A 14,017-nucleotide genomic window follows, 5' to 3' on the forward strand; every position below is an offset into this window, starting at 1 on the left:
TGCATTGGATGACTGATACTTTTTGTTGTTTTTGTGGGCTCTCATATTTATTCATTTCACCTTTTGGACAGACACAGCAGATGGCGTTTCTCAGGAGCTGTTCTCTGCAGGCCTGGTTGATGGCCATGATGTAGTTATAGGTAAATTACATTTTTGTTTGCAATTACACTCTTGTGACAAGTTTGTGTTAAATGGATGTGAAAAATGTTTTCTCTAATGCTGGTTTTCATAAAATCCTTTTTGTCCTAATTTTGCTTTCATGTATACATCGTTCAGTCAACAAGCCAATTTTTGATACCAGTCCAAGGATTGCTTTTGGAAGTCAGAACTCTTTACTGGTTTGAGAGGGATGATATAATGTAGATCTCCTGAAGGATTATTTACAATTCAATGATTGATCATTTTTGTGCTAACTTAATTTTTTTGTTTAACAATAAAATGATTTTTCAGTAGGATTTTGCAGTGTGCTTTGGCAGCTCTAAAGTTAGTGAGTATTCTGCTTGGGTTCATGGAAGTAGAAGCAAGCCAGAGTTCAGAATCTGTGGAAATTGCACCTAAAGATACTATTTCTATGGTAAAAAAAAGATAATCAGAAATGTTTTCTGGCTGCTGAGAGGAAAGATACTTCTCTATTTTTCTATTCTGTGCTGCAGTAATTTTTTTTTTTTTTTTAAATGAAATTCTGTGCCTGGCAAAGATGATTAATTTGGAAGTGCTTATTTCCCTGTAGTTCCTTCTCTTCTTCTGGTTGCTCAAGACCAGTAGATATATAGTTACCAAAATCAGAGTGGGCCTAGTAGATGCTAAATGTGCGAGAACTGAATCGAGGAATACTAGCAAGTCAATCTTTGTGTTGCAGTTAAAGAAGTTCATATCAATTGGTTCAGATATCATTACCAAACTCCTCAATGATATGGAGAGTGTTTTACAAGTCTGTGAATTGATGTGACTTGCGTGGAAGGTTATCTAAATACATTCTCAGTGTGTTTGTAGGGTAGCTAAAGTATTTCAGAGAGAAGCCAATACTTTTTGCTTTTGCGTGTTCAGAATACAGGTTGATTCTAGCTGATCTAAGAAACAAGAGCCCTACCTATGCTTTTATTTTAATCTCTGAAGAAAAAGTATTTAGGGGAGGTTCGCAGATGGTACAGGCTAGCAGGCACTCTTAAAGTCACTTCTACTGCACTGTTACTATAAGGGTTCAGGGGAGAGGGGTAGCTTGGCCTTAGTTTGGTGCCTTTTAAACATCGCTTATGAAAAATGTCATTACCATGCTGCTGCTGCTGTTTTTGTTAGAATTGTCATTGCCACAAGATACCTCACTTCATTTAGAAATAATAAATAAATGATTTTTTTTTCTGGCTAAGAGAAGAATTGTTATCTGTTGGCTATCCCACCTGCCTGGGCAGTCAGCTGGCACTCTGTGTTGCACAGAAGTCAGAGTCACGGCTGGCGATGCCGCAGTGCAAGTCCTGCTGGGACCCAGTGAGACCCCTTTTCCTTTCTTCGCTCTTCCCTTTTCCCTTCACGGCAAAGTTCTCTTCCAATGCAAAGTGCCAGTACTTCTCTGGAAATGGCACCATGAATGCGATTTGTTGTTATCTTTCAGGGGGAGTGATGGGACTTTGGTCCTGGAAGAAGCACGAATATTTAAATAAGTAAGGTTTTCCCTAGCAGGCTTGGTTAGAGACGCTGTCTAGTTAATAATAAAAGTTTATTTCCTTGCTTAGTTCCTGCTTTGAATTGCATCAGACTTTGATTTTTAGCACTATGATGATGGTCCTTTCTGTTCTTTCCTGTTTATCTTTTTATTGTGGTATTAAAAAAGTAAGGAAATCAAATTTCTTGTATATAATGAAAGCATTCAACTTAAATTTAATTTTGTTAATTATAATCAGTTCATATGTTCGTTTTTCTGTGATGTTGTAACTTACCTCAAGTTCCACAGGCACAAATTCTTGCATGACTTTGTACTATAATTTTCACTTGTGTCTGCTTCACCCTTGAAGTTGTTCAGGTTTTCAGATATGTTTGGACATTGTTATCTTCCTAGAAAATGACTTTAGATTTCATGTTTTACTGAAAGAGAAGTTCTGCTAAATGCGATTTTACTTTAATTAAAAAAAAATTAAAGTTGGACTTAAGTTAGAATATGTTTGTGATTTGCTTTGGGAAGATTGGCTAAATGTTGTATGGGCATGGAGTAAAACAACTTGCATGCAAGCAGATTATTGCAAATTTCAGAATTTCACTGTAGCAGTGCAGTCCTAAGAAATATTTCAGTCCCTTAGTTTAAAGCAATAGGTCATATAAGAGAGCAGATGGTGCTGAAAATGTAAGTCTGCTTACAAAACTAATTTTCTGTGTAAAATGATTTTGCTACCTTGTTCGCTTGAAATTAAAAGGTTTAAAATCTTCCTATATAGGAAGAGGGGAATAGTATAGAAGAGCTTGGTTAACCTTCTTCACCAGAAGAACTGATTCCATTAGCTTCCAGATTGAAAGCAGCTGATAAATTACCTTTCACTTTTCAGCTGAAGCATGCAGAAATTCAGCTTCTGTAACATGAATGAAAACAAAGTTCTGAGATAGTCTTATAAAAGTTGTTCCTGTAGTTTCTTCTAATGGATGTTGGAATGTGTAGAGGCTGGGAGAAAAAAGAAAGGTGAAAATACCTGTGCTTATGTTGAACTCAACAATTTATTGGTGTAACAGCTGATTTTCTGAAAGGACACTTGAATAGGAGTCAGCAAAAGCTGTTGTGGAAAGTATGGCCATGGCATATGTGAGCTGAAGCTGTTAGTGGGGACCAGCTGACGTGTAAGTTCTATAGTATTTTCTGCTAAGCATCAACACACTTCACCTTTTGAGTCTTGCTGGATTTGCTTCACTTAACATAGGCTTCCCAGGAAGATTTCCATTCTGATAAGCGATGAGTTCAGCTACCTGTTCTGCAGAGAAGCAAAAATCCCATCTTGCATGTTCAGTTCTGGCTACGATTGACTGGTTTCTGTTCTTATTGACAGTAGCATTGTTTCACAGGAGGTCTCTAGATCAAGGGAATCAGTGCAGAGAATTTTGTTTGAAAGCAGACTAGAGTTCATGTTTGCAGAGGGGAATGAGTCTTGGAACTTATATGTAGGCATTGGTATCTAGCTGATGAGGTATTTTTATGCAGTACTGAAATAGCTATGTTAAATCATATGAAAGATCTGGAATATTTTCAAAATACATTTTGAGATGAAGTATGTCTCTGTGTGTATATGCAATATATGTATATTAGCTAGTAAACATCTAGTAATGCTTTATTATATTTTTGATACCATAAAGGAAACTCAAATCATATCAACAGTCAGTTCTTTTGAAAATCACATAGTTGCAGTCCTGCTTCACTGGTGTATAAAATGTGCATATAATTTCAGCGAAGCCTTAGGCTATAGTTAATCTTCTAGAGGCCTTGCTTAAATTTCAGAAACTAAAGGTGTATTTACAGTTATTAAATTGCAGTGTATATATAAAAAAATACTTCCCTTCCTGAATACTACTTAAAATAAAAGCCTTGATATCCATGCCATCAAGAAATATGCAGTTGCCCTTCGCTATATTAATCTACCTTTATTTTAGGTATTTTTGTCAAAAAGTATCTGTGAATACCTTAAGCATCATGGAGGATGTACCTTCACTTTTAAATACATGAGACATTAACCACTGGTAAATGGGTATCTGTCTTTAGTGTTGGAGCCAGACCCAGGTATCCACTTAGTAACCAGAGGAACAGCTTTTAGTCAGTCAAAACAAAAGCTTCCTGCTGAAATACCTCATGTGTTTAGAAGAACCAGATGAAAACCCAATAGATCATATTTTGAAATGAGATCGTATTTTGAAAATAGCAAGCTTTTTCATCAACATCTTGAATATTTTCTTGGAAGTGTGAATACAATAGATGCCATAATAGTTTGACTAAGGGGTTTGGGGTTGTTGGATATTTGGCGGGGGGGGACGATGGATGCGGAATAGCCTTTTTATTTGGTGCAGTTGCTGTGGTAAGTAGACAGGACTTAAATTGGCATCTGGAATAAAAAAAAATCATGGCTGTGGATGGGTTATTTGGCCATGGGTGCGGAGAACATGTATCTGACTAAATCCAATTCCAGAATGACATTATTTACAGTAAGTAATATGTATGGTTCCAAATTAATCACAGTATTAAAGCATTTGATATTGAAACAGCTGACTGTCTTATAGTATCATGTCTGCTGATGCTGAAGGTACTTCCGTACTAAAATGGAAAGATGAAAAAGCAGAAGCCCAGATTGTTAGTATACTGTCTGTAACAATATCTTAACTGATAGTGGCACTGATAATCCAATTCATAGAAAAGCCACAGAGTTACACAGCGAACATCTTTTTGCTTTCTTTGGTTTTGCTCTGCATTTGCTTATACCTGGTTTACTTTGCTGTCTTGTTGATCATCTTTGAAAGTCAATGAAGTGATGCCTTTTGTTCAACTAATTCTGGCTTATCATCTTACTGTAATCAGAAAATGAGATAGCGCTGCACGAGTAGAAAACATACTGCATTAATCTGTCCTCAAAGAGCAGTAATGTTGCTATGGGTAGGTGACTTGGATAGCACTACCATTTCAAGGCAGCATAGGTTTGTCATTTAATATCAGTAATGTTTTGAGATGCACTGATTTTTGTAGTCTTTGAGGGAATTTGTTAGAAGTTCTGTTTTTTCTTGTGTCTGTCTAGTCTTGTGGTTTGAACTGAGTGAAATAACTGAATTTTTAGTAGTGTATCACGTTTTTATATGTTCCAAAGCTCAATGTACCCATAAACTTTCTAATGAGAAAATGCCTTTATAGACCCTAACAATTAATTTCAAACGATAGACTAAATACTTTGTGTTTACTTTTTAATGTATTATCCAGAAAGGAAGCTTATAGATTTAATGAAAACCTGACTGTATTTTAGGGCATTTTGTAGAAACTCTTGTGCCTTCAACGTGTGCACATAACTCCATATCTCTTTAGCAAGATATGCAAATGCATTACAGATAGGAGAATATCTCTAAAATCCCCAGGGTTTAACTGAGAACTTAAATATTTCAACATACCTGGCTCATTTAGAGCTAATGCATTGAAGGGTGACTCATAATGACTAGACAGCCGGGAGTTCTGGAAGCTTGAGGTACGCCGGCAGGTAATCAAGCTTTGCATCTAATTGCGCCTTCAAAGTTATTTTAGCTATATGTGTTGTATGTAAAAGGTGCACTTGAGAAAGTATATTGTGTGAAACTGGCAGGTTTCATGCAAGTTCCCACCTTGCTGAATTTTCAGTGTGGTGGAAACTTAAAGGTTCAAGGTGAAAAAACCAATATTGTGTTAGGTGAATAATCACTGCTGCTGTAATGGTGGTTGTGGCAGAACTATAAATACGTGATGTAGGAAATTCTCCAAGTGTGCAAATCATTCTCTATACATATATGTATATTCATGTATCGTAGTAATTGTGCTTATCTTATAACCATGATCAAGTAACTAATAATCTTTAGTTACTTTAAGAAAAAAACAAAAAAAGGTGGAATTGGCAGTTACCTTCAAAGAAAGTTCCTTTTTTCAGCATGCAGTCCAACAGTTCCTACTTAACTGTGTAAATGAGGAATAAATACATGTTTGTTAGTGGGATTAGTTTGGGTTTTGCCTGATACAGTAGGTGATAAACTCTTAGGCCTGGAATGTGTTCCCTGCCATCATAGGTCTGAATTGTAGTTTTGAGGTCTGGTCTTTCTAGTTAAAAAAAAAAAAAAAAAAAAAAAAAAAAAAAAAAAAAAAAGACACCTGTGAATTTGAATCAGAAATTGCGAAGACAGCAATGTAAGTAATGTTCCTCTTTTCAATAGTAATTTAGTTGCTGTTATTTGTTTCCTTGGCATTCACTTCTCTGGAAGTGGTTAGTATGTCAAAATAAGGATTTATTGAGGCTCTTCAAACTAGAGGTAGTCTGTTTCAGAACCTAACTCCTGCACATCAGGGAGTCTTTTCTAAATATATTTTTCCTTGTTTCAAGTTTCAGATATAAGGTATTGAAGTAGCCTGGCTGCTATTTCATCTTCTTAATAGTTTTGTCAGAACAATATCTATAATTCATAGCAGAACTCTGGACAGGAGGAGTTGTGAAGATCTGATGGGGAGAGGAGATTACCCAGTAATAATATGCATAGCAGAATGTGACCTGCCTTATTTCTGCATAGACCTACATTTCAACTCTAATCCAGCAATGATGAAGGTATTTGTTAGAGCTGTCTTCAGTATCTTGATGACTATCAAACTGTTGTCAAAACCTTTGAAAGCTAGCACTTGCTTTCTATATTCAGCCACTGGCAAATGATTTTTTTCAACCTTGTACTCTGACTCATTCTTTTGTATAGAGAATTTATGAGCACAATTTCCTGTAATATCTCAGGCTTGTTAAATATCCCTACTAGCAATGTTGGGCAGCAGGTCTAAATTTTTATTTTAAATGTTCATTTGAGACTAGACTGAGGTTTAGAATGCTCAGGATCATCAAAATGCTTTTCTTGAAAGGGAAATTGTGAAATCTGTATATACTCCTCCCTCATCTTCTGGGATAATCTACCCCATTAGATACATGCAGAATCAAGGTCTGAAATAGGTAAGTATTTAAGTATCCAAATATATTCCTCTTACCTTTTTATAACACTTTGTTTTAAATGTGCGGTGGTTTGCCTAAGTGTTCTTCACTCACTCTGGGGGGGGGGAATCAATCTGAAATATCAACCTTCTATTTTTTCATGAGTTTCTGGGAAAAGGTACAATTTGCCAGTTATATTAATATTTTAATTTAATTAATAAAAACAGTTATCACAATTCCAGTCTTTTTTCTTTTTTTTTTTTTTTTTCCCTCACAGATTGTAGAATGTGAAACATTACCTTGGGATCAGATATCCATACTAAATAATTGAGAATTTGGGAGTTTAATAGTGTTTTACTGGAATTGAAATAGGTAGATTCCTGGCACTAACTTATTTTCCATTTTGATACAGTGCTCCTGTTTCATAAAATACACTGCTTATGTTGGGTGGGAATTTTTCCATCAACTACCTAAAGAAAAATGAAGTTTGTATATTACTTTATTAGTCCTTGGTTTTCCAATTTTTGTCTGTGACCCCTGGGTATTAATACCCCATGTTAGTGGATCTTAATGTGAAGACATTTGAGGTTTACTATTATTCCATAAACACTTTATTTTTTCAGTGTAAACAAGGATAAATATTTAAAGTCTTTATTTGTCTGTAGAGGTCAATCAGGAATATATGTCCCTGATGTCTCTTCCATGCCTTTGCCTGTTCCACTCTTGAATAACACAGCATAACTGGTTAGTTGTTAAAGCTTTGTCCCACTTCCCTGCCCCCCTGCTTTTTTGTAACAAGATATCCTGATGCCAAACTACTAGTTAATGTCCTTAAAAATGTCTAAAAAGACGTGAACTAGCCTAAACCTTGGTTGTCTGTATAGAATAAATGAATTAATACCCAAGTTAAATCAGCCCAGGTACTCAATAGGGGTAGCACAACCTGTTCCTGTGAGTATTCTGTGCATAATTTGAAGTACTGCTTGCCTCCTTTTTTTACTGTTGCTGTATGTTGGGCCACTCTTCGGGAGGTGAGGATGGTTTTATTTGGTACAGTTCTTCCTCATGCCTGGTACTTTATACACACCATGAAACAGCATACATTCCTGGGTTTACCATGTTTACAATATTGGGGCTCAGAACCCATACGAACCACAGGGCTCAAGTGGTTTTAATAATTACTTTAAGCTGTGGCAATTGCACTGTGAAATTGTAGTCCTGTTCATAAGGATGCTGTAGGAGACCGTTTTTGGTCCCCCAGTGTTCCTTTCAAGGGAGAACTGCTTTTGCCTTCTCTTGTCCTGTAGCTGTCCTCTTTAAGCTGTGTTTTCTGATTGTGAGGCTGCAAATCAAGCTGTTGGATATTAAAGTATCAAATGTTGAAATGGAGATAGTTTCCACTGTCTATATCTACTGATTTGAGAATTCAGACAAATTTGTGAGCCTTAATCTCCCTTTGATAAATTCCTAATGACAGCCTCTTCATAAATAATACATTTCTAAATGTTTTTAATGTTTCTGCCTTATCAGTGTCCAATAGCTTCCTCAGAAGAGAAGCCAGGCTTGCTGTTGATCTTTCCATTTTCTTCTGTTTCTTTCTTACAAGAATCATGTCTATCTCCTTGCAGTCCTCTAGCAATAAACACTTGTTAGTTAGCTGTCACAGATCTCAAAATGCTTTAATATTTCCCTTGCTACTGTTCTCAAGTAACATAAACAGAAGGGATTTTATGACTAGCATCCTGAATGGGTGAACAAGTGGAATCGTGCTGCACTTAAAAGACCTTTTTGACCTCTCTTTGAAAAGCCTTTTAATCTTTCATGCAGGCAGTTCATGAGCTATTAGATAATAAGAAGAAAGTCAGAGATCTGGAGGAATTGTTACCAAAAGCTCTAAAGGTTGATTGCTATGATTGTTTGCATAATATACTATAGTCCGGTGCTAGCTATGTTTTAAAACTTCGTTTTGATTTTGTTATGAACTTGCAAATGCATGAAAAACACTGTGTAGTATGAAATATAAATGAGTGTATATATTGCAGTGAACCTCTTGTAATATGTGAAACCACCTCAAGAGTGTGCATAATAAATTCAGCCCCTTGGAGGAAAGCCCTACCAGCAGCTGAATTTTCAGGAGTGATAATTCCATTGAAAAGTACTCCCTGTCACTCAGGCATCCTGCTTCCTAAGACCCATACAGGAGAATACAGCATTAATCCTCAAATCAGCAGACTCCCAAGGCAGTTAATTATGTAGAACTCCATGTATCAGATGAAAATGGCAAAATAACTGCCTGCAGTTGGGGAAGAGGTAATATTTGAAACAATCAGCAGGAAAGCCAATAAATCTGTGGAGCTTTGAGTTTGGCCTCTCTAACAGCAATACTGTTGATGAAGTAGGGAGCAGTTGAAGGTGGCTATTTCTTATAGACTGAGTTTTGAACTACATAAAGATTATTTCACTTTTCATGTATTAAAAATATTTTTCATTTTCTCAGAGCTTATAATTTTTCAGGTTTTTTGTGACAGTAATTTTGTGCTTGAATAATGTTTTCCCTTTCCTCATATCTAAATCTCAGGATTACAATATGCAATAGCTTTGCAAACTGTTGAACCTAAGCATACTGTCAGAGGTTCTCCATCCATTCTTTTCAAAATGGAAAAGCAGATGAATCATTATTCTTTTGAGACCACCCCAGAAATATAATCTCAAGCTTTAGATCCTGCTTGTGTCTGTTTATGCCAGATGGCTCTGGCTCAGTTGGCTGGGTCGGCATTGTACTGGAAATAGTTCTACTGTACTTCATATAGCTTTATTTACTGTCTCATTAATTTTAACTTTTCCAGAAGTTTTTCCTATTCAGAAGTCATTAGGGTTAGGTTTCGTGCTGTGTTAAGAATTTTAAATAACCAGGCAGAGTCCTGTCACATTACACAAGCAAAACAGCTATTTGAGACTGCCCAAAGTATGGTTATTCCCTTACATTTATTTATGATCTTGAAGATGGCCTTTTTTGTTCTGTTACCTCAGCTTATATTGATCACTTATTTAAAAATTATAACTGATGGGGTTGGCCAAAATTGTCATATAGCAAAGACTGATTTGTAGTATATTCTACATAAATGTGCATGCTAGAGGACTGTAGTTATGTGGGGGTTTTTTATTTATTACATCTGCAATTAGCAGCCTGTGTTGTTTATATGCTGGGTTTGAGCTTTTATCCTATTGCATGTTCCGCAAGTGCAGACGCTTACTTCAACAGTGGCATAACCATTTGTCACTGAGCAAAACCTGCAAAAGAACCTGGGATGATTTGTGGTACCTAGGTTGATTATATGTCCTTCAGAAGCCTACTGAAGAAAGCAGAACGGCACCTCATTTATTGTTGTAAACAACAAAAAGCCTATTGTGCTAACTGCTGCTAACATTTGAAGAGGGCTTTTGCTCCAAGGTATGGTTTGAAGTATACTCTATTTACTTGAGGTTACTGCTGGCAAAGGTTTTTCCATCACCACTTAATTTTTTCCTGCAGTTATCTTGTTCATGTTTCTTCTTCTGACTTTTATAGGAGCATGGCCATAACATCTTGAGAAAACACCCTGCAAAATAAAGTTGAGTTTAGTATATCCAGGCCTTGTAGCAACAGTGAATTCCCAACAGGATTTGAAATTGTCAATTAGTGCTACTTGCAGGCAAACTAATCTGCTATGAATTTCAGAAGTACAACATCCAAGGCATGAGTTCAGAGTACTTCAAAGAAAAATGGCTTTGTCAATAGGAACTGTAGTATACTTAACTTAGAGATAAGGTGTAAAGTAGAATCCAGAGACATATATTTTACAACCCTCTCCACTTTTCCAAATAATTTAAGTATCATTGGAGAGAACGATTCCTACCTCTCTAGAAACTCCTAATGTGAAACTCCTTTTCACTTGGGGGAGAGCATTACTGTATTAAATTGACTTTGTTCACTGACTTGCAATGGAAGAATTGTTGGGAGTGTGGGGGAGGGAGTGGTGGTGAGAGTGGGATGGTTGTTTTCCTCCCTAGTGTTTGCAGACATGGTTGGGTTCATCTGCATTTAGAAACTTTAGGTTCATTTTTTGTATTTAAGCCAAATTAAAACTTGGCCAGTTTGTGAAGTATGTGAACTGTACTAGGAGGCTTAGTGAGTCTCCACCTAGTAAATAATTTTCCTTGATGAAAAGAGCCTAAATTTAGTAGCTGGGGGAGATGTTCATTAGTAAAGCCTAATAGCAGTTCCACTTAAAAGTAATTGTTTTTCTTTCTTGCCTGATGTGATCAGTAATTCTGAATAGGGCTGAACAGTAGCAGCAACTGCTTGTATGTGAGAACATTGTTTACTGTTGTGAGTGTATATCTGGCATGAATTTCTCTGTGTCTTTCAGGAGACTTTGCATACTTAGTGGTCCAAACTGTGTAGGTTTAGTAATAGTTCTAAATTTTTAGAAGTCTGTTCATAAGAGTGGTAAGTCAGTTGTATTTAATGCAACTGATGGCTTAATTTAATTGCATTTAAAGTAGGGTGAGTATTCCACTCTAGAGTGTGCTGTTTTACTTATAATTTTGAGGATGTCTTTACTGTAGTTAAGATGGGATCCCCAAACTTTCTGGAGAAATAATTGGAAGGCACTGCAGGCTGGCTTTCAGGAAGGACTTTCAGCTGCTTGGACGGCTTCTGCTGCCTGTGCTGCAGGCTCTATTTCTAAAGGAAGTTAACTACGTGGACATCTGCAGTTCGTGGGTTACTGCTGTTTTTCCTAGCTGACTGTATCAGGCCCCAGAAGATTCCAGTTACCGGTTGAGCCCAGATCTTCAAGGTGTTTAGGTGCAGAGAGACATGCCCAGTGCTATGTACTTAATGAGGTCCTAGAACCTTTGGCTTGCACTAAGGTGAAAAGGATAATGATTGTGTCTATCCCTAAAAAAAAAAAAAGAACCGTATTTTAAGTAGTTTCCTGAAATGCAGACTTAGGTATCCAAATTCAGACAGTTGCCTCTAATTGTTGGCCTTGCAGTCTGAATAAGGACAAGACCTAGCAAAACAAAAGCAAGAAGTTAGAAAAATCAAAAAAGATACCAACAGGACTATATGGTTTTGCTAGATAATTACATGCACATATTTGATTCTTAGTTGATGTTAATTACATACTCTTTCAGATATTGCAGAAAGAGCAGGCCTTCGGGGGGATTCGCATTCACGGTGGCTTGATTGAATGGGATTAATGACATTATTTTGGCAAAATCATTTTTATTGCCATTCTGTAAAGACCAGAAAATGTAAAACACAGAGTACCAAAAGTCACAGGTGAAATGCTAGTTTTACTTGAAAAATGCTGAATGTGTATAATTGAAATTGAAAATATCTCCGTAGGAAACTGCAGGTGTGACTATTTTTTATGTAAACTTGTATTCTAATATTATGGATTCTTTGCAGGTCTGCTTTCTCATTTTCAAGCGTAGCCTGAAAACATCTGGCATTACTCCCTTAAATCCTGCTAATCTTGTGTTTGATTAAACATGTCCCACTCTAGTTATGGCCCATCAGAGAAGCAAAAATAAAGCATATTTCATATGCTTGCTTCAGATGTTTCTCTAGCATTTTATATGTAAAAGTTTTTGGCTTGTGTTCATATTAAAAGTGAAGACAAGTGAACAAATAAAACTGTGTCCCTGTAGCCTTTCATTGAGCACTGTTCTTTGAAAAGCAGTTTTCTGAAGAATGATATCCATCTAAAATATCACTCCTTTCTGTTATGGTGTTTAATTAACAAAAAAAAAAGTAATTAGAATTAGCTATTTACATGTATTGCTAGTTTATCTTTTGCTATTTTCGCTTTGAAAATGTTAATTTCTTCCCTGGTAAAGAATCAGCAGGAAGGTTAGGGGTTTTTAAGACTTTGATATCACTTGTGAAGTCCTCAGTGCTGCTTTCCACTGTATGATAGTTCATTAAAACACTTGCTCATAATGGGCTGCTGTTTGCAAGTGCGGTAATAATAACTTTGCCAGTAACTTTGCCTAAGGGCAGCTGGAAGTTTTTGCATTCAGGCGAAATAGCCAAGCAGCATGCTGACTTGCCTTAGTTGTTCTACAACTGCTCAACATGAAGTGGAAGGCTTGCCCTCCTGAAGACGAGCGTGCATTTGAAGCTCATCTTTTTGTAACATTTTGTAATAGGTGAAGTTAGAAATCTTTGGATTTAGGACCCAACTCCCATCTGGTTTTGTAGTGCTGTGTCTCCATTTCAGTGTAGCCAGCTAATGCTAGCTGGAGCATTTGTTCTTTCTTTTTTATTTATTTTTTTTTAAGACATGTTTTACGGGAATTTGGATAAGCCAGAACTGCTTCTGAGTGCATGATCCTATTTTATAGATTTTTAAGACATAAAAAATTGAAGCTATTCTATCCTGGCTTCAGGAGCTATGAGGCTGAACACTCCTTTTTGCCTACGTATGAGGTTCTAAGTATTAATTGTAATGAAAAGCATTATCTGTATTTGCATGTATTTTATCAGGTAGGAGGTATTGCAATAAAATTGACATATTGATCGTGGAAGTGAATTGTCTGATTAAAATAAAAACTGTTTGTAATGACTAGAATAAAGAAGGTTATGAATAATGAAGCTTTAAAAATGGAAAGACTTTCTATTGTAGTGCCTGTAGTTGAGTTCATTTAACTGTGAAGGTTAATTTTTTTCTTTCCAAAAAGTGTTCTCTATAAAATGTACCTTGTGCTTGCTTTTAAGGTTTGGTTTTAGTTTCAAACACCCTTTCATCCCCAGTCAAATTTGTTACAGGTGTATAAACAATCCTTGGTGCCATGTCAGTGGTATAAAGAAAATGAGACCCCCAAAAATTTAATTTGCATTTAACAGTGGTAGATTGGCCTAATTGTTTACTTCTCTAAATTCCCTTGCCAAACACTGTACTTCCCCATGTGAGGCCAATTTCTGTTACTACACAGTGAATCACATATGGTCGGGCATGGTAGGAGTGAAAATTTTATCATCGTGAGGTTAGAAGATAGAGGAAGTAGCAACCTGAGTTTGTAGCAGTAGGACATTCAACATGCAAATGTTTGCTGTGTATCTTCCACCTTATGAAGTCTGTGGAAAGTATTTATGGAGAACATCTGGTTTCTTGATTCTCTGCTTTATGGTACTTACCTACTCAGTGTACTAAGAAATGTCTGCTACTTAATACCTGTTTATTTCCTTTTTAAAATCTTGTCTAAACAGCTCTGCCAAGTGTGGAGTCTTTGTCTCATGCTGATGTCCTGTTGATGACATCTTATGCTCATGAGTCAGTCTTGAACAAAGGCTCTCAATGATGTGGTCT

The 14,017-nt window shown here is 36.4% G+C and overlaps 1 protein-coding gene across 1 annotated transcript in view; it reads left to right on the plus strand.

Annotated features, from left to right (window-relative positions):
• The window catches only part of STK39 (serine/threonine kinase 39), a 106,736-nt gene that overhangs the window by 86,122 nt on the left and 6,597 nt on the right, over nucleotides 1–14,017 (plus strand). The window contains exon 15 of the mRNA XM_050899811.1: nucleotides 72–140. Coding sequence (XP_050755768.1) covers nucleotides 72–140 — 69 coding nt within the window. The remainder of the gene's footprint in view (nucleotides 1–71; nucleotides 141–14,017) is intronic.

Source organism: Gymnogyps californianus, chromosome 7 (assembly GCF_018139145.2).
Source record: "Gymnogyps californianus isolate 813 chromosome 7, ASM1813914v2, whole genome shotgun sequence".
Lineage (NCBI taxonomy): Eukaryota > Metazoa > Chordata > Aves > Accipitriformes > Cathartidae > Gymnogyps > Gymnogyps californianus.